The 21073-nt window shown below is 50.1% G+C and overlaps 1 protein-coding gene across 1 annotated transcript in view; it reads left to right on the forward strand.

The window, feature by feature from the left end:
• The window catches only part of LOC149747980 (uncharacterized), a 141482-nt gene that overhangs the window by 108206 nt on the left and 12203 nt on the right, over nt 1-21073 (forward strand). Inside the window, exons 2-3 of the mRNA XM_089921571.1 lie at nt 831-1274; nt 20236-20374. Coding sequence (XP_089777697.1) covers nt 831-1274; nt 20236-20374 — 583 coding nt within the window. The remainder of the gene's footprint in view (nt 1-830; nt 1275-20235; nt 20375-21073) is intronic.

Here is a 21073-nt window from a genome sequence, read left to right on the forward strand (position 1 = left end):
TGGAACATCAAAAGATTACTGTTAATTAAAGAAACTAGACATCTTAAGTTAATAAATTTAGCACTTTTCTATATATGGTGAGATACAACAATCTGGTCTCATGGAAATCAGTCCCTTGATTTGCGCTTTAATTATCTAGGGCCAGTATCCTGTTTTCTCCATCCTGAATGCCCTCAGGGTGCGGCTTTGGGTGTGGCTTCAGTGGCTGATGGCTTGATGGCTGTAACATCCTGTGTTACCGATAAGGCTGGCTACATTCTTTCTCCACATAAATGACTTGAATATGGATAGTAAATCTGTGGATTTGCAAAACGTAATTCTTGGAGCATTTTTATAAGGACAAAGTTAAGGGCATCTTCAGAATCACTAGCGGCTAAAATTGCTATTTATACTTTTGCACTGGTAGGTAGTAATCTGCTGTTGCTGTCTTCAGTATTCCCAAGGGATAACAAAAGCCATTTAATTCAAGAAAAAAATGTAAAATTTAGCAAGATGCAGCTTTCACAAAACCAAACACACAAACACACACCCAACTCTCATAGATATGAAGTAGTAATCTAAAATAGAATCCTGGAACTAATTGCAAAACAAGAGCAAATGTACTCATATTGGATAATTTTATTCTTTTATTAATGTTTGATATATATATGTATTATTAAAGTTCAAAGTTGCTATATGGAGAAATAGCTTTGTACCAATATTGTCTTTGTATGTGTTTATCAATAATGTATGAGATTGCCTCCTATGCTCCTTTTCCTTTATTGGGGGGGGAGGGGGTGTGTCAGGCTACCTCAAGGTCCGGAGTCGAACCCGCCACGACTGGCCCTGAGGGGTTTACCCAGGTCCCCGCTTTGGCCGGTGGGGGTGGCCAGGGGCAGCCGAAGACGTTCGTGCGTGCGTGATTGCGTGCGAGTCCACAGGGCGGGCCGCGCGCGCCGGGAGTGTTTCAGCCCGGCCCCCCGGCTCATTGTGCTTGCCTCACGCCGGCCGGAGTTCGCAGCAGCGCTGGAGGCCCCGGGCCTGTGACCAGAAAGAGGGAGCTGGGGGCTGGACGGGAGCGCGGCGGCGGCAGCTGAGGCCCAGACCAGGCCCCCCTCAGCCTCCCGCCTGCCCGTCTGCCACGCCCCCGCCGGCGGCGCCGCGCCCTCCCCCAACCGCCAGACTAGCGCGGTGCGGGGGCCGCGCGCGAAGACATGGGGGAGAAGCTGGAGCTGAGGCTGGAGTCGCTCTTGGGGACCGAGCCCGCCGTCTACCCGTGGCCGCTCCTGGTCTACGTAAGTGCCGCCCGTTCCCTCCTCCCGGACCCCCGCCGCTCTTCCCCCACCGCGCGCGCTGAGCCCACTGAGAAACGCAGCGACTCGAGTCGCCAGACCCTCTTTGGAGCCCCCTTCCCGCCCCGCCGTGGTTCTCCGCGGCAGTTTCCAGCCCCCGCGCGCAGGGTGGGCAGAGGGGAGCCGGGGCCGGCCGGCCGGGGCGCCGACTCGGCCGCGGGGACCCCGCGCTTCCGAGGGGCGCCCGAACCGGTCTGCGGTTGGCTCTGCAGGGCTGGGGACCCCGGTTCCCCGGGCCTGTACTGCCGGCGGGCTTGCCCTTCTGTACTTTAGGATCTGACATGTAGGGTTTCTTTTTCCTGGTAGTTTATTCTTAGCGCTGTCAACGTGCTTAGTTTTTTTTTTATTTTTCAGGGCACCCTTTCCTCCCGCACTCCAGTTTTTTTGTGTTTCTGTTTTGTTTTGGTTTGGCATTTTGTCCCTCTGATCTTGAGTGGGTGGGCTGGCAGGACACTTGGAGAGGAGGCGTTCTGTCCCCTGATCTTGAGTGGCCTTTGGAAAATGACAGACCAGACGGAAATTTACACAGGCGTCCAGTGATTCCAGAAATGCAGTGTGTCTGGCTAGGTGGGCGTCCGGCCTCTCGTCCCCCGTGGCGGCGTGGTGCGCGTGTTCCTTGTCTCAGAGTTTACGCTTGGGCCCCGCAGCCCACCTTCCGGAGGGAAAGCGCAGCGGGCGCCTTGGGCCGGCGCCTTTGGGGCGCCCTTTCGTGCGCTCGGCTTGCGGGGGACCGTCCTCCAGGCGACCCGGCCCTCGCGCGGGCTCCGTGTGTGTCAGTTTGTGGAAAGTGTGTCGCGGCCGAGGTCGGGGTCGGGACGCTGGGACCGCCTGGGAGCCGATGTTGACTCCCGGGCCCCGGTACTCCGCAGTTGTCTGAGGTCCGAGGGTTTCCAGCCTACCACCGCGCACTGGCGCTTTCTATTTTTGCACTAACTGTGCCTGGAGGCGCGGCTGAGCCTGGGCTCTGGCTTTTCCGGTTGGGTAACCCCGGGTGGCCCTGGTGGGTGGCCTGAGCAGTGGGCAGGGCGGGGAGACATCCCAGGGGAGGGAAACTGAAAGTGGGGAGAACCTTCAGAAGTCCAGCTGATCCACGTGCCTCGCCTCCCCGCCCCTCTTACTGCACTTGTCATGGACGGGTTGGCTGGCCGGCGCATTTTTCAAAATGTAATCATTTGTTTATCCTTAGTAGCCGTGAAGCATAGTTCACTTGTAGTGCACAGTTGTAGGAGTTTTGACAGATGATCGCCGTCAGGCGGCAGAGCAATCCTGTCTTGCCATTTGCTGCCCTTTGGCGCCAGCGCGCCTCTGGCTTCTTGGCTGCTAATCTCCTGTCTGTCCCTAAGGTTTTGGCTTTTCCAGAAAGCCAGATAAACGGAACAACAGCATGTAGCTTTTTGATTCTGGCTGCTTTGGCTCAGCAAAACCTATGCGAGATTCATCCCGGGTTTGTTTTTTGTTGTTGTTGTTTTAAACATTGATTTAGCTAGTTATTTACTTGGCTGTGCTGGGTCTTAGTTGCGGCACATGAGATCTTCATTGGCGCGTGCAGTATGTTTTCGTTGCAGCGTGCAGGATCTAGTTCTCTGAGCAGGGATGGACCCCGAGCCCCCTGCATTGGGAGCGCGGAGTCTTAGCCACTGGACCACCAGGGAAGTCCGTCGTCCCAGTTGTTGCGGGTATGAGAAGCCACTCCTTTTTCTGTCTGTGTTGTATTCCATGTTCCGTTTGTCCATTCGCCTGCGGGTGGCAGGACTTGTGGGATGTTTCCAGTTTTGAGGGGATCAGGAATAAAACTGCTGTAAACATCCCAGGGCAGGTTTCCATGTGAACTTGAGTTTTTACCTCACTTGAGAAAATACTCAGGAGTGGGACTGGGATCTGTACTAAGTGTATGTTTAACAACCCTTCTGCATCTTAGAAATTGGTATTTTTGAGTATTGGAAGAGTTTAGAAATGCACTGTGACCCAGCAACCAGGCACTTGAAACGAAGTTGAAAGTTTATCTGGAGATGGTCCCGTTGTCCCCGTCTCTGTCTTTTATTCGAGGCAGAGCAAGGCCACAGATTTGTAACCCTTGTAAGGAAGGCCTCGTGTGTCCAGGCCCTGGCAGGACCTGGCTTTCTAGTGGTGGGCGGTTCTGAAGTGGAGAGAGCGTCTTTCCCTTGCTGGCCGGACCTCGCTTGGCAGGGTGCGGGGTGTGCTGCCTGCCTGGCCGGGCGCTCTTTCTGTTGGTCAGCAGCCGTTCCTGGTGTGTCTGTCCTACTACCAGGCAGGCGGTCAGGGGCCCTAGTGAAGTGCTCAGCGAGCCCCAGCCTTCCCAAAGCTTTGCGGGTAATGTCTGCTACCCTCCCATTTCCCTGCTGAGGAATTTTGCGTTCTCATGGGAAGTGAGGGGGCAGTACTTTATAAGAGTTCATATTTTGTGATGACTCGATGCTGAATACGTTAAGAAAATGGGCTCCCTCCAGAAGCTTAACTTTTTAGAAGGTCAGATTACTCATGTGACCGCACGTTTGAAATGAGTGAGCTTGTTTGTTCATTGATTCATTCATTCTGCAAGCACCTCCTGGATATTTAGAGTGAGTGTTCCAGGGGGCGCGGAGGACAGTAGACAGTATTCTTTTTTTTTTTTTTTTTTTGAATTTAATTTAATTTATTTTTTTATACAGCACGTTCTTATTAGTCATCAGTTTTATACACATCAGTGTATACATGTCAATCCGACTCGCCCAGTTCAGCACACAACCATCCCCCCCCGCCCCCCCCCACGGCTTTCCCCACTTGGTGTCCATACGTTTGTTCTCTACATCTGTGTCTCAACTTCTGCCCTGCAAACCGGTTCATCTGTACCATTTTTGTAAGTTCCACATACATGCGTTAACGTACGATATTTCTTTTTCTCTTTCTGACTTACTTCACTCTGTATGACAGTCTCTAGATCCATCCACGTCTCAACAAATGACTTAATTTCGTTCCTTTTTATGGCTGAGTAATATTCCATTGTGTATATGTACCACCACTTCTTTTTCTATTCATCTGTCGATGGGCATTTAGGTTGCTTCCATGACCTGGCTATTGTAACAAGTGCTGCAGTGAACATTGGGGTGCGTGTGTCTTTTTGAGTTATGGTTTTCTCTGGGTATATGCCCAGTAGTGTGATTGCTGGATCATATGGTAATTCTATTTTTGGTTTTTTAAGGAACCTCCATACTGTTCTCCATAGTGGCTGTATCAATTTACATTCCCACCAGCAGTGCAAGAGAGTTCCCTTTTCTCCACGCCCTCACCAGCATTTGTTGTTTGTAGATTTTCTGATGAAGCCCATTCTAACTGGTGTGAGGTGATAACTCATTGTAGTTTTGATTTGCATTTCTCTAATAATTGGTGACGTTGAGCAGATTTTCACGTGTTTCTTGGCCATCTGTATGTCTTCTTTAGAGAAATGGTTATTTAGCTCTTCTCCCCATTTTTGGATTGGGTTGTTTGTTTGTTTTGTATTGAGCTGCGTGATCTGTTTTTATATTTTGGAGATTAATCCTTTGTCCGTTGATTCGTTTGCAAATATTTTCTCCCATTCTGTGGGTGACAGTGTTCTTATTCTCAAGACTTATGAACTAAGGACTGTAGGTGATCTATAAACACAGAAGTTTAGCTGAGGTGTAGTGCCCTGTGTATGGGATCAGCTGAGGTCCCAGAGAGTGGGGCTGCCAGATTTGCCCTGGGGGAGGTATGCATGGCTTCTCTGAGGAGGGGGCACCCGCAGGAGGAAGTGCAAACAGCCACAACCGCCTGTACGTGGAAATGTCCAGCCTCCAAGATGGGCTTTTGCCCAATTGACAAATAGGAGGGCGGGGTGCAGGACGAGTTTTGTTCCTTCTGTGACTGAGAGTTCCCAGATATCTACTTATAGCTCACCGTGGCATTTCTAAAGCAGGATGGTCCTTCTTTTGGTGGGAAAACCGGGTCTCAGCTCAGGAGGAAGCAGGTGGTATCTTCGGCTGCCTGATGGCAGGGCAGGAGCCAGCGAGGGCGTGCAGTGGTCCTTCCCCTCCGTGACTCACTGAGGCTGTGGGCGTGGAGCGGCCCCAGCGTGAGTGTCCCCGCCTGCTTCTGGCTTCCTCCTGAGACCCCATGAGTCTCTGATGAATACCCCCTGAGCAGTCACGCCCTTCACTCCACAGTGGGTAGTAGCTGAAGTGGGCGGCTGAGTGAGCCATCCCTCCCCCTGACTCAGAAAACATTTTCTGATCTGACCTCTGCTGGTGTGAGTCCTGCCTAATCTGAGCTCAGGTGGAAGGCAGGTTAACCCTTTGAGGACTTTCCGTGGGTGAAGTAGCCTCTTTAAAGAGGAAGGGATCACCGGGAAAAGCCTGGTATTCCGTATGCACGTGGCTGTTAGCTTTCATACTTTGGTCCCTAACATCCAAATGCCGCCTGTATGCTCTGTTACTGGTGGGAGGAGATAGAGGCAGCCAGCCGGCCCTTTGGATATTCACTAGGCAGGAGGCTGCTGGGAGCTGCAGGGGACCCGCCCCCAGCCTACCTTTAGGAGCTGCGTCCTTTTTTCCTTAATTAAATTAAACTTTTTATTTTGAGATTATCGTAGATTCTTGCACAGCCGTCAGAAATAGGTCGGACACATCCCACGTTCTCTTTACTCAGTTTCTCCCGATGGTGGCATCTTACAAAGCTGCGCACCGATGTAATGATTTCATTGGCATTGATACAACCAAGATACAGAGTGTTTGGTGTCCTTTTTGGATTCGGGGAGCTGTAGGGTGGGACTGGCTGTGTCTGCGCATCCCTGGGTCCCGGGCCCGGCGCACGTCTCCCAGGAAGCCCCTCTCCTCCCTCTTTCTTTCTGCCATGTCCTCCTCTTGTGGTCCTGGCACTCTTCCCCAGTGCGTGTGCCTTCTCTCCCTGGCTGTGGGATGACAGTCCTGTTTCCTTCTTCCCACTCAGGGTGCTGCCTGGAGGCCTCTTTGGCATCTTCTCTGTCCCCTCAAGCTGTCCCTGCCGTTCCCACCAGCCGGGTCTCCTGCCATGCCCGTGGCGTCGAGCGGTCCCAAGGGTGTTAACAGAGGACGTGCCGGGTGCCTGTCCACGGTCCTCCGCAGCTCACGCATGGCTCTGTACTGCCTCCCTCACCGCCCGCCTTTCTTGTTCCTTCCCAGACTCTCTCTCCCCACCCACGGCCACTGTCGCGGTGCCTAGCCCGGGGCTCTGTTCCTCGGCACCCGTGTTTCAGACCGGGCCCTCTTCCTGTCCAGTGCCTGGCAGGGCTGCCGAGTCACAGGTTCCCGTGAGCTGCAGTTGGGAGTTCGGAGGCTGTGTGCTTCACTGAGTATTGACCTTGGATGACGATGCCTCCTCATCTCTGAGGGACTTCCGTTTGAATCCCCTCAGTCATGGGGTGCACGGCCGATATCGGGAAAGAGCATCAGACTCACAACAGGTGCACGGGCAGCCGGTGTGTGAGAGAGGTTACCTCTGAGAACGCTGGTCCTTTAAAAACCTGACGCGTCTTTTCCTGGGTGGGGAAGGGGTCTCTGCAGGCTGTGTGCCCAGGGGTCGGGGGGGGGGGAGGGGGGAAGGGACCACCACGGGGTGGTGCCCACCGGGACGGCGGGAGTCATGGGGCTTGGGGCAGGGAGCTCTAGGGAAGGATTTGCACGTCCCGTGGTGGTGGTGGCTCACGTTTCCCCTGGTGTGCAGGTGGCTCCCTGGCGTCTGCTCTGTGCTCACCCTGCAGGCTGAGTGAGGCTCCCACCGGGGAGCAGGTGCTGGGGCCGCAGGACACGCTGGGCCCACACTTGGTCTGGGACAGACACCAGATGAAGGGGCAGGAGAAGGGGAGGAGGAGCTGTGCTGGGTCTTGTGGGTTTTGTGTCTTTTTAAATAACAGCTTTGTCGAGATAGCATTCTCACACCACAGAACTCACCCATATGATGTGTACAACTTAATGGCTTTTACTATATTCACAGAGCTGTGCAGCCTTCACCTCTAATTCCAGAACATTCCATCAGCGCAAAGGGCCGGCAGTCCCGTGCCCCAGCCCCTGACACTCTGTGTCTGTGGGTCTGCCTGTTCTGGACGTTTCCCATCAATGGAATTCCACTGTATTCTTCTGTGTCTGGCTTCTCTCACTGAGCATCGTGTTCTCAGGGTCCGTGCACGTTGTGAGTGTCAGGGCTTCACCCCTTTGCATAGCTGAGTGATGCTCCCGTGTGCGTGGCGCAGGTCATGGGGTCTTGAGGCCCCTGGAGAGGCGTTCGTTTGGCTTGGTCCTGGGGTGGGGTGACGCCAGTTGCACTGATACGGTGCTAACAGGATCCCTTGCTGGAGTGGGAGACAGTTGGAAGGCTGGGGGCGCGGCTCGCCTTGGCCTTTGAGACCGCTGGGTGGAGGCCGTGCTGCCGCTTGTTGCTCGGGGAGTGCGGGCGAGTCCCTCTCCAGCCGTTCCCCCTCGGAAGGGCTTCCTCCATCCCTGGACTTTCCCTCCCTTGCCGTCACGGCCTCGGCCTCAGGCCGGACTGCTCTGTGGCAGTAAAGCATTTTCTTTGGTGAGGGCGAGAAAAGTTCTGGTGGTGAACTTTTGGTCGTCGCGTTCCCCCATCCCACCGGGGTCACTCCATGACGGCCCCTCCACGCACACGCCCGGCGTCAGGCCCTCAGCACTTGCAGCGGCTCCTTGGGTGGCTGGGCGGCCTCTTACAGGTGGGCTAGTTTGGATTGAAGCAGCTGAAATGGTCTTGTCACCCCTGGAGCCCCCGTGGTACCCCGTCCTCCTGTGGACACACCCACGCCCGTCCTGCAGAAGGACGGCTGCCCGGACAGCAGGACGTCCAAGCCGGTCCTGGCTCTGCGCAGACTGTCTTCCGTGAGCTGCGGACCCAGGCGTGGAGCTCAGGCTCAGGGTCAGGTCTGGAAATGCTCCCGCAGGTGGGGCGGTAGGTGAGGGGGCACACGAGCCACACGCGTGCCCTCGTGGGAGCCAGGTGATGAGTCAGAAGGAGGAGGCGAAGTATGTTTTCATAGCATTGTACGTAACCGAGTATAGCCCAGACACGACGTTTTCAACGTGCCATTTAAAGCATTACTAAAGGGCAGTTTTACTTTGTGCGTGCGCACGCACTCTGTCTTAGAAATCCGCGTGCATCTTGTGCTCACTGGAGTGGCACCAGCGCGCACCATTGCCCCTCGTCCAGGTGGCCAGGGGCCGCTGTGGGCACAGTGAGGCTCTAGACCCCTCTCCCTCGTGGTGGCTCCTTCCTTGGACCCTGATCTTCGGGGCCCCTGTGTGCACAGCGGGTCCCACCCGCCCTGGTCAGGGCCACGGGTCCACCGTGTCTGTGGCCCGGGAGCCACGGGCCCGCTCCCTCTTCTCTCTTCCTTCTCCAGCTGGACTTTGGCCTCATGGGGTCCCGGCAGCCCCTTCCTGTTTTCCCATGTTGACTGTTCTTGCAGTGCCGGTCTCGCGGGCAGGGTTTTGCGACGCGGCTCAGTCCCGAGACCAGCCTGGTTTGTCAGCCTGGCCCTGTGGGGAGCGGGCCAGGTGCGCGGTGGGAGGAGAGCCTCCTTCCTGGCTCTCTCCTTTGCATCGCTTTACCAGGTGGTTCCCATCCTTGGCCTGCCTTGTCCTCAGGTACGGTCCTGGGACCAGGCAACACCCCCTTGCTGGGGGCCTGCGGACATCCGGGGCTGACTGTGGACGAGACCTATGTGATGCTCCACAGCCAGTCTCTCTGCCACCCCCACCCCTGTGTGAAATGCACTCATTTTCAAGTGAAAACCTGTTCACTTCTTGAGTACTCAGGCCCACCGCAGGCGCTGGCCCTCCCCCTCCCCCTTCACCCCCTGCTCCCTCTCCCTCTCCCTGGCGAGTGGCTGCTCCCCAGCGGGGCTGCAGGCTGAGAGATGCTCCCCAGCGGGGCCGCAGGCTGAGAGGTGAGGCTGAGCGCCTTCGCTGGGCCTCGGGGCCCTCTGCTCACCCGCTTGGCTTGCCTCCCAGATGGAGAGACTTCTGTGGATTTTCCACTCCTCCAGCCGGATCTCTGCTCTCAAAGCCCGGCCACTGGGAGAGGCAGAGAGACAGCCGGCGGACCACCCACCATGTTCCATCTCCCCTGCCTTTGATTCCTCCCACTGTGCTTCTCCACTTTGGGAAGCAGTGCATGCATCCCACCCTGGCCGCTCTGTCCCACTTGCCTTGGCCCCCACCCCAGGGCTCCGGAGGTTGCAGAGCCTTGGGGAAGAAGGCAGCGACCCCCAGCCCGCAGGCAGTGCCCCCTGCAGCCTGCTGGGGAGTGGGGACCACGGGCAGAGTCCCAGGGTGCTACCCCTCGGCACCTGCTGGACACTTGTGCCCTCAGCAGACGGTGATAGAGCAAGAGTCCTTGCTTGCTTCAGGCCGGTGGTTCTCTGAGCGGGGCCCTGGGCCAGCAGCCTCCCCACCAGCCGGAACTGGTTAGGAATGCGGGTTCCTGGGGTCCAGACCTGCTGATTCTGAAACTTTGCGGGTGGGCCCCAGAACTGCACTCTGACCAGGGATTCTGATGCTCGTCCCGGTGTGATGCCCCTTCCTCGGAGGCCCCCTGGGTCCCGGCGTCTTCCTGCTGCAAGTGGGAAGAGGAGGACGGAGTCCACGTCTTGTCTCCTCCCTAGTCTCTGCCCCCTGCCTCTCGCCGGGTCCTCCAGGGACGATGTCTCCAGATATCGTGCCCCTGTCACCATGAACCAGCCTGCGTGCTCAGGGGTGGGCTGTGCCCTGGCAGCGAGCACCCAGGAGGCCTCCTGTCCAGGCTCCTCACGCCGGGCGCAGGGCCTGCGGGGACGAGCAGGGGCAGAGCCAGACCCGCGGGCGTCTGGGTGGAGTTCCTGTTCCCACACCTGTCCTCACGGTCAAGGAGGAGGCAGGGGCCTGCCGAGTGGGACAGCCAGGCTCCCCAGCCCCGTGGGCGGCTCCCGCCCTCACCTGAGCTGGGCAGGGGAGGGGAGCAGACGGGACGGGCTTGGTGGTGTCTCAGGCCTGATGACAGCCCCCGGCTTGCGCACAGCGTGCTTTTTCAGGCAGGAATGGTTGTGCTTATTGCAGCTGTTTTCCCAGGACCCCGGAGTGAGGCCGCCGGCTCTGTGGTGAGCAGCATTCCGCTAAGCCTCTGCGTGGCTTCCTGCGGAGGCTCTGAGGCTGTCAGTGAGAAGAGCCTGGGTTAGTCAGTGACTCAGCAAGCAGCCAGCAGTGGGCCGGGGCTGTGGCTGGGACGGGGAGGCCAGGCGTCCCGTGCAGCGAGACCAGGGCTGGCCTCAAACCCCGGAGTTCCAGGGCTCCCCCGAGGGAGGAGGTGTGGGTGCTCCTAAGCGTGGGCTTCCTCAGGGCTGTTCTCAGTCGGACCTTTCTGGGTCGGCTTCTGGCGTCGCTCTGTTCTGAAGACCTGTGAAGCAGAAGAAGAGGCCACAGCCGAGAAGCTGTGAGAGCTTCTGAATCATCGATGGTGATCGGGGCATCTTAAATCATACGACTCAGGATGGTCGCTGGAAGCTGGCCAGTTCCTAAAGCAGCATCCTGAGACTGTAGGAGGCACATCGTAAACTGTTTCCTTCCTTTCGTTCTGGCTTTAAAGCTTGGGAAAGCTTGAGTTCATCTCATCACGGATGAGACCACATTCCAGGCCCCTGTCTTCCCAGGTCTGTGTGATGCGGCCTGAGATGCGGTGGCTCAGCCAGGGCTGCGGCCCACGTGCCATGAAGGTCCCTGCCGCCCCTGCAGGAGGAGCGTCTCTGGGGCACGTCCAGCCTCCTGAGGGGGCCGAGGGAGGGAGCGCAGTCCAAGCCGGCACGGGGCTGCCACGCGGCGCACGCTCAGGCACACGCGCGTGCTCACGGGGCCCTTTCAGAGCGCGCACGCTGTTTTGTAACTCCACAGTGGTGACCGGAATGAGACTCTTCTGGGTACTGTCACGTCCTCCCGTGGCTCTAAGACTTGTTCTTACGGGCCGTGCTCACAGGGTGTAAGGTATCGGCCTAAACGCAGACATGAATTTAGCAGCTTGAGACGACGCACACTGATGACCTCCCGTGGTTTCTGAGGGCTGGGATTCAGAGCAGGCGGGCCAGGGGATTCCGGCCGAGGGTCCCTCAGGAGGCTGCAGTAGGGGCTTCAGCCGTGGCTGCCCCATCCGAAGGCCGGACCGGGCGGGATGCCTGGCTTCCAGGAGGCCCCACCCGTGGCTCCTCTAAATGTGGGCCCCGCAGGGCTGCTGAGGCTCCTCAGTGCACGGGGGCCGGCTCCCCTCGGGAGGAGTGTGATGCGGGAGAGCGTTGCTGGAAAGTTCTAGACCCTCCTCCTCGTCCTGTGGCTACCTCAGCGCCTTGTACACTGTGCTGTGTGCGTTTGTCTCTGAGCAGACCCTGCGGGAAGTGTGGCGTCTTCTCTGCTTTCAGTGCCCAGGGAATTCAGGGCTGCCAGGGCTGTCTCTCTGGAATCACTGAATGTTGTGGACCAGGAACAGAGTCCAGGAACTATCATACGATCCAGCAATTCCACTAGTTGGTATTTGTATGAAGGAAACAGAAACTATTAATTCATAATGAAATCTGTACCCCCATATTCATTGCAGCATTATTTACAGTAGCCAACACTTGGAAAACCCTGTGTTCGTCGATGGATAAATGGATAAAGGACATTTGGCATATATATATGCCAAATTATTTTTATATATATATATAATTCAGCCATGAGAAAGAAGCAAATCCTGCCATTTGTGACAACATGAATGGACCGTCAGGGTGTTATGCTAGGTAAAATATGTCAGGCAGAGAAAGAAAAATCCTGTATGATCTCACTTTATATGGAATTTTTAAAAAAGCTCATAGAGGCAGGGCGTGGAGGGTGGTTGAAATGGGTAAAGGTGGTCAATATGTACAAACTGCCAGTGATAAATAAGTCCTGGGGATGTGACTATAGTTAATAATACCGTATTGCATATTTAAAATTTGCTAAGAGAGTAGATCTTAAAAGTCCTCATAAGAAAAAAAGATTTCTACCATGTATGGTAATGGATGTTAACTAGACGTACTGTGGTGATCATTTTTTAAATTGAAGTATAGTTGATTTACAGTATTACATTGTAATAACAATATATTAGAAGCCAATGATTCCATATTTTTATAGATTATACTCCATTTAAAGTTATTATAAAACATTGGCTATCCTTATAGCTTATTTTATGCATAGTAGTTTGTGCCTCTTCATCCCCTCCCCTCCCCCTATCTTGCCCCTCCCCCCTTCCCTCTACCCACTGGTAACCACTGCTTTGATGTCTACATCTGTGCGTTCATTTCCTTTCTGTTACATTTATTGTTTATTTTTTAGATTCCACATGCGAGCCGTATGTCTTTCTCTGTTTGACTTATTTCACTAAGCATAATAGTGTTGCAGCAAAAATAGAAATGAAGTTTTTCCTCTCCTGAAAATAAGGAAAGTAAAGGGGACAGTGAACAGGCTAGAGAAGACACATAAACTGGCCTGAAAGGGTTAATCGATCCTAGTTTTATTTAAACTGTTACTAATCTGCAGTGTCTGTAACTAGATGTATGTTTCACAAAGCTAAATTACATCCTGTTCCTATCACTCCCTAGCTGTCAATGTAAATTACATCCTGCATCTGGTGCTTAAGCTCCCTGCACTGTCTTGTAGCAAATCACCCTGTGTAGCTGTTTGCATTTCAGGAAGCAGATGGCAGGCAGATAAGGCAGAGGCAAATGAACCCAATTACCAGTCCGCGGGACCCAGTTACCGGACTGCCTGACGCCAGCGATGCCGGTTTTGAAATAATGCAAGAAGAAGAATGCAGGACCTTTACCACTTTGATCTTGATTACCACTCCCTGGACTGTGATGGCCGCCCGAGGGGCCGGGAGGCCAGCTGGGGCTTCCAGGCGTGTATGGGCATCATGTGTGCAGCCATCATCCCCGAGGCCTCGCTCGGCTCATCATCACTGAGTGAAGGTGCGCCGCGACAGCGCGGCTGACTTTCTTCTGGCGCTGTGAGGACCTGTGTGCATTGCAGGATTCGGTGCCTCTGCCCGCCGTGGGCGCCTCCCTGCGGGAGGGCCTGCTGGACTTCAACGGGCACCGCCTGCGCAGGGTGGACGGGGCGCCGCCCCTGAGCACCCTCTGCCCCCGATCTGTATCCAGAGCTTCTTCGAGCCATGGCTTGGCGAGACGGGTTTGTACTTTCCGCTTCCAGGGGCTCTCGTGTCGGCGCTGCGAAGCGGAGTTTTAGATGGTACAAGGTGGAGGGTGGGCACTAGAACCGGTGCCCAGTGCCCGGGTGTGCGTGCACTAGACGGGGCGTGCGGCCTACGACTCCTGCCGGCTCGGTGACCCCGGCCGAGTGCCTTAAGGCTTCTAGGTCTCTTTTCTCAACTGTAGCATGGGCTTCACAGGACCCACTCTCTGTGGCGGTTACAAAGTCACACTCTGTTAATGCTTGTAGACTCTACAATGTAGAACACTTAGCACAGTTTGGAGCATGGTTCATTGTTCCACAGATATTACCTGGCCTGTTGAATGACTTTGCCTGGTACACGCCAAAGCGATTAGGAAATTGATATATACCAGCTTCATTTCCTTTTCATTAAAACAGGGCTCAGGAAAAAAAAATTTTTTTTCAATAGTCCTATCATATAATGGAAAGAGCACTGGTGTGAAGGCAGCTTAGGGTTTGAATTCCAGAGTTTATGCTCTCCGTGGCCTGGGCAGGTTTCTTTTGCACTACAATCCCTACACTTATAAAATGACATTAAAAACCACCCTTTCTGTGGGTTCTTAGAGTTAATTACGCAGGTTATGTGTGTAAAGTATCCTGGCACTTGAATGAGTGGTCAGAACCAAGGGCTGCTGGAGAGGGTGCTTCTGCCCTAGGTAATCTCCCCTTCTACTGGGCGGCAAGTAAACATAAGCACAGTAGTCCGTGCTCTGGAAGAAGTGGGTTCTGGTGCTACAGAGCACAGAATCTTGTTTTTTTAATTTAATTTTTATTTTATATTGGAGCATAGTTGATTTACAATATTGTGTTAGTTTCAGGTGTACAGCAAAGTGATTCCGTTATACATATATCCATTCTTTTTCAGATTCTTTTCCCATACAGGTTGTTACAGGATATGGAGTAGAGTTCCTTGTGCTATGCAGTAGGTCCTTGTTGATTATTTATTTTATATAGAGTCGTGTGTATATGTTAATCCCAAACTCCTAATGTATCCCTCCCCACTACCTTTCCCCTTTGCAGAGCACAGAATCTTGGAAGGGAAAGTTCAGGGTAGGCTTCTTGGAGGAGGTGCCATCCTTTCTAAGGATATGTAGAAGCTCCTGGGGTGGCAGGAGGGAGCAGTGTGTGTCAGAGTTGGAGAAATATAAGAAAATATGGCAAAACTAAGATACAGGACTGGAACTCAGGGTTTGGGAAAGAAATGAGAGTTGATACTGGAAACCTAGTGGGGCCCAACAGAAAGGGGCCTTGTTTGTCCTGTCAGAAGTTTAGATGTTTACCCTGAAGGCTGTGGGAAACCCTAAAGAACAGTGAGATGGACTTCTGGCTTAGAGACTCACTCAGACCTCCATGTGGAAGGCACTTGATTGGGTGCAGGGTGAATTGTAATCTAAGGGTCCCACTTAAGTTATAAAAGCTTGAACTGGATTTTGCAGATCCGAGAGAGAATGGGTGGGGCCTGGTGACCAGTTAGAAAAGGAAGGGCAGCAAGTGTGGGTGACAGTTTACAGCTGCACCTTTTTGTGAGATACAGAGCACAGTAGGAAGGGATTGGGGGTGGGGAGAGGATCTTACTTCATCTTCAGTGCTTTAGAGGGGCCTGGTAGATGGGTCTGGGCCCAAGGTACAGATCTGGGCTTTTTGGGAGGACAGGTATTTGCAGGCATTGGGGATACTTAGGTTACCCACAAGAAGAGCCAAAGAATCATAGGTCTGAGGGCTTTTTAAGTGGGTATATTGAGGATGTTTATAAGCTGAAGGAAAGTAGCCAGCAGAGAAAGGGTGTTAAGATCTAGGAGAGGAAATGATTGTTCATTTGTTTTCAAAAAGCTGAATACTTATCGTGAGCCTGGCCCTTTTCTAGGATCTGGGGTTCACACCATGTGTTATCTCTTCTGCAAGGACAGTTCAACTCATCCCCTGGTGAAGAGAAATCAGATTTTTCTTTGCATCCCATTCAGGTGTAGGAACTGTTCCGTACCTCTGAAGGGACTTTACTTAACCAGAGTAATAAGTTAGAAATCAAAAGAAATTAGAGCTGGACGGGACCTTAAAGGCCACTGTACTTAATTTTGCCTAATATTTTACATTGATTGTAAGAAAAATTTATTGCAGAGCCCATTCTCTTCAGAGTTCCTTCACTGAACTTTCTTCATGTCTTGCATCCAGGGGGGCTAGCTTGTAGATTTTGGCCTGCTCCTAAATTTGCTTCTTCATCCACATTGCATTTTGCCCAGACTATGGCAGAAGCTCCTGGGTGGTTTCACGGCCCCTGGACTCAGTTCCTCTAAATTCATCTGCCTACTGTGGTTGAGTGATCTTCTAACATGAAAAGATACGCCTAAAATAATGCTGCTAATGGCTTGCCCACACAGAGTTAGTGCATACTAGCCGCCCAGCGTGTGCTCTGCCCAGAGGCGTGTAGTCTGAACTGTGCTCTACCAAGCCTCCTGGGGCTCTTTGGCCCTGAGGAAGGGGAGCTTTTTGTGATCACTCCCTTTATCGAACTGGTCCTTCAGCAGCAGGGTGCCTTTTGCTAATCAGCGGAGGCACCCTTACTCAGCCAGTGGTAGCCCCGGGCCTCATCACCTGTGGGATACAAGCCATGCTCTCTCCCAGGCTTGATTCGACCAACATCTCTATTTTCTGTCCCTTCTCACACTTGGACCCCTGGCCTTTAGTCATCCCCACCTGCAGTATTTACAGTGCCCAGCAGGAGTCAGGCTTGAGTGTCTTTGCACAGGTGCTCACTCTGCAGTTAATGCACCTCCTCCTCCAACTCTGCATAGCCTCATCTTTCTCGATTGTACTTCAGGGTTATCATGAAGCTGTCACTTAGACATAACTTTTTGCCTCCATAGGAACCTCTGTGCATAAAGGTTATGGTTCTTTATCTCATGTGATTGAAATTTTGAGTTTATACATGTCCCTCCTTAATGAGGCTTTAAGGGCAGGAGTCGTTTCTAATCCTTAGCACAGAGCAGATGCTTTTTTTTCTTTTTAGATGCTTTTTAACGGTGATAAATGTATGGTTTAAATCACTCATTTTACAATAATTTTGCTTTAGGTTCTGACAGAAATAAAGTTTCCAGAAGTTGTGTTCCTGCAATAAGAAATAAAGATGTGACCTTCCAGTTGTGTAAAGCTCTTAGACGCTGTGTAAGTGCGTCGGGTGCGCTAAGGAACCTGGAGCTAAGTGGGCTAGTTGTGAGAGAGAGAGACGTAACTATGTTAACAAAGGTAAGCCTTCATTGTGTCCTGCCAACATTTGATAGTTGCTTTTGGGGCAAACTAAAGGGGTAAAATTTTAGACTGTTCCTCCCCATTAAAGGGATTGAATAAATCGGCCACTTTGGGGCACCTGTGTCTTGTGAATTGTCCAATTGGAGATGGAGGTTTAGAAAGTGAGTTTCAGTCTTGTTTAAGTCTCTTCCCATCAGACTGGTCTCATGATTTCCTACACACCATGTTACTTCCTGTCTACCTTTTCTTGGTGTTGTTCATGCCTGGATTGTCTCCTGTACCTGCTCAAACCTTGGTCCATTCTCATTTGTACCATGGATATTGGTATGGATACATGTACCATGGATACATGTCATGCTGGGTATTGTCAGAATTAATATTACTTAAGTTTGTGTTAAGCCACAAACCACATGTTTTGTATATTTTCTGTTTTTTGTGTTTGTTTATATTTTTATGGTTTCTCTTCAAGAAATATTACGGGAAGGGAAATAGCAAGATGTAAAGAGCAAAAAAGTCATCATGATCTTTAAATTGTTAGAACATGTATCTACAATCATAATTATAATGCACTGTGGTATGTGTTAAAATAGGAAATATATGTAATGTCCTGTAGGAGCAGCAAATTCAGTGGTGTTGGTGAGGGTGTGTCATGGAAGTAATCACAAAGCAGGTGACTCTTGATTGGGGTCCTGAAACAGTGTGTGTTCCCTGTGTCCAGTAGTGGTCTGGAGGGGTCAAGAAGCCTGCCTTTCAATTTGAGGGAACAGAGGGTTTGAGGTCCTCTCTCTTCTATTGCTCTAGTATACTGCATAACAGCTAATAAAATACTGGGTTTATAGTTGACATTTAAGTCGCTGATTGATCATCAAGATTGGCATGTATCATTGGAAATGAAAATCGGAAGAGTCTTATGCTTTTTAGGTTTTTCTTTTTTTTCCCTTTGTCTCAAAAGTATGTAGTACTTTACTGAGTGGTTGGGAATAAAGTTTGCAGTATTCAGTGTATTCAATTTTAGTACCTAAATAGAATTAAACTGTTGCTGTAAACTGGAATAACACTTTGTTACTGACAAGTTTTAGAATGCATCAGCTCATCAATTACCTGTTTGGGAAGATTGCAGTTAATGATTTTAAGAATGTGGCTATAAACCTCCAATTGACTGAAGAAAAGCAAATAAATCAAGATTGACAAATGTATAGGCTCTTCATCTTATTGTGTGTGTGGGTTTTTATTTTCCTTTTAGTTATTTGTCAAGGTAAAAAGAACTCTGTCACTCTTAAGACAGTAAACTTCACAGGGTATAATCTGACATGGCAGGGAGCAGATCACATGGCCTAGATCTTAAAGGTGATTTTATGTTTAAACTTTCATGAAAACATGTGATTGAAGCACATTAACATATTGATACAGATGGCAGTTAATTTTTGTCTTTTAATACATGTGAGTGCATCTTCTGTTTTGTTGAAAGAATCTGACCAAATGGTAATGTGAATTGCTGTTGCATAAAGAATAGTGTTGAATCCCCAGTCTTTGCACTTGAGTTTAACAACTCTGTGGTTTTCTATCTTCTTCCTGAGACACTTAATCTCAGGTCCATCCTCGTCACACAGAGTGGTAAATTAGAGAACGATTAATATCACCATTTACAGAAGTGAGACTGAAATCTCAACCATCCTGAACATAGGAACTGAAGGGGCCTCTCAGCAGTTCAGAGAGTTATTACCAAGCTAGTCAGCTGAATTCTGTTCAGTTTTCTCCGTAGCAGAGCCTTCCAGGTCCTTCTTTTGAGCTTATTTATTTTTATACACAATTCTGTATGGATACTGTACACAATAGTAAATAGTTGTATTAACTGGGTTTAACTGGTGATGTATTTACATCAAGACCTAACTTCGTTTTGTTGATATCTTTTTAGGGGCTTTCCATTCATCAAAGCTCGTGATGTATGTAGTCAGTTGCTGGTGTGTAGCTATCATATTTATGATATATAGGGCTTGAACTGGCAAAGGTGGGTGGTCATTCTTCTTGCTTTTTAAACTGACAGAGCCTTACAAGAAGCATTTCCCTCTCTGAAATAAATCCATGTAAAACATGTTTGGTCACTCTCCCAATGCAACTGTGTAGTTGTGTGGATTTGGCACACAACTGGCAGCCTTGTGGTTGTCTGTAAACAAGGAAGCCTGTTCTCCAGTCCACAAATCAGCTGTTAGCCAGTGAAACGAACTTGACTGCCATTTCTGACCCCTCACATGGAGCTGTCATACTCAAGAATGTTCATATGTTTTCAAGAAAAGTTGTTTGTGGGCTATATGTACAAATTCCTGATCTGAAAGCCAATATAAAGCAACATCTCCCAAACCTCTGCTCTCTCACCAAGGCCACACACATTTCCTCGCTTCTGGCCTCATGGCAAGCTAATACTGTCAGTATCAGATTCTCCTTCCCAGTGGTTCTGGGAGACTGCATAGTTGCTCTGTGAAAGGCACCACTGCTGAGGTTGAGAGAAGAGCATCTTGGGTGTCAGTCCTGCCCTTGCATGCCCAGAGAGAAGGGTGTGAGCCTCGTTCTCCTGTTGGGATTTTCCTATGCTGCAGGTTTGCAGCTTGTTGTCAAAATGATGTCCTAGTGACTTGTCTTCTGTGTAGTTACATAATCCCAGCACACTTCTTTATGATCTGTAGACTTTTATGGGCTTGTGGCCAGATCAGGTTTTAAATGTTTGGAAATGTCCAATTGAACAACATTGCAGTGGCAGTGAAGCTTGACAGGAGAATTGTATTACTGTTACCCTAGTTTTGGCTTAAGGGTGATGAGAAGATGAAATTTTTGATGGGTCAGTTTTAGTTATGTATGTGTAAGTGATTTACTTTTTAAAATTCTAACATCTGTTATATACAGCTTAGATATATTGACTTTCTGATTATTCTTCTGATTCTTTATCAGTCCCTTTACTGATGTATTTTCCTCCAAGAAACTACATTTTCTTCCAGACTGTTTTTGTCTGATAGTGAAAAATAAATTTTTCATTTGCAGTCTAAAGTTGATCTGAGAAAAAATGGTTACCTTGGATCTTCCCTTGGCTTCTGTGAATGAAACTTAATAAAATAATATGGGCAATTCCCATTACTAATCCTAACCATGTACAACAGAGGTCTGTACAGTAACATAGCAAAAATAAGTTACTGTACTTTTAATTAGTCATTGCCTGTTTTAGACTAAGGAGCAGGGAGAGACGTTTATAAGTAATGATACCTCAGATCACTTTTGTTAAATGTCCTCTAATATTTGCATATTTGGTATCTGGCTTGTGTTGTCTTTTATACAATCTTGTCTTCTTTCTTTGCACTGTAGTTTAACAACTCTGTGGTTTCCTATCTTCTTGTGACGCTCAGGTCCATCAGAATTTCCTGTGACTGTGACAGTGGAGAGTCCTTCCTCCTCAGAAATCGAAGAGGTCAGTGATTCCTCAGAAAGTGTTCAGGAAGAGCCAGAGAAAATCAGTTTGAAACAAGAAGCATTGCCGGGACAAAGGTATCACTTTAAAGCTATAGAGAAGATTAAAACGGAAGCCTGATTGCAACATGGCACAGCTTGTGTGAGGGTTCTGTTTTCTCCTCCCATCTGCATTGTATCCCCTTGACTGGTTAAGCTTAGACCAAGGTGAATGGTGGACATTTGAACTCTTAAGAAATAAAAATCAAAACATGTCGTTAGTAATATATTTTCCTTTCCTTAGAACCTTAGTATATTAGATTTAGGGAGAACCTTAGTGATCATACGATAAAGAAATTGAGTTCTGAATGAATGTAGTCAGCTGATTCAGTGCTCTTGTTTTACAGATGAGAAAATTGACAGTTCTAGTTGAACTCTCTTTTTACAAGAGGAAAATATGTCCTCATTTTAAATAAAAATAAAGTTGAAAAAGTTTTGATGTTGATATTCTCCTTTCCTAAAAAAAAAAATATCAAGAAGCTACATTCTATTACCAAATAAACCTGACCTCTAATGTCATTCCATACTTTTGTTTGTATGGACAGAAAAGAAAAATTGATTTTCGTAAGAAATTTTTGCATCTCAAAAATAATATATTTATTTTATTTCAACTTTACTGAAGAGCTGAACATTTCTAGTAAATAAAGGAACACCATTTGGGGGGGACCTTGTCTTTGTGCTACAAAGTCCATGTTTAATTTTTAAAAATCATTTAATATGATTTTCTTTTCGTATGAA

Source organism: Delphinapterus leucas, chromosome 11 (genome assembly GCF_059928025.1).
Source record: "Delphinapterus leucas isolate spDelLeu-1000000601 "Yukka" chromosome 11, BTC_Dleu_Yukka2, whole genome shotgun sequence".
Taxonomy (NCBI): Eukaryota; Metazoa; Chordata; class Mammalia; order Artiodactyla; family Monodontidae; genus Delphinapterus; species Delphinapterus leucas.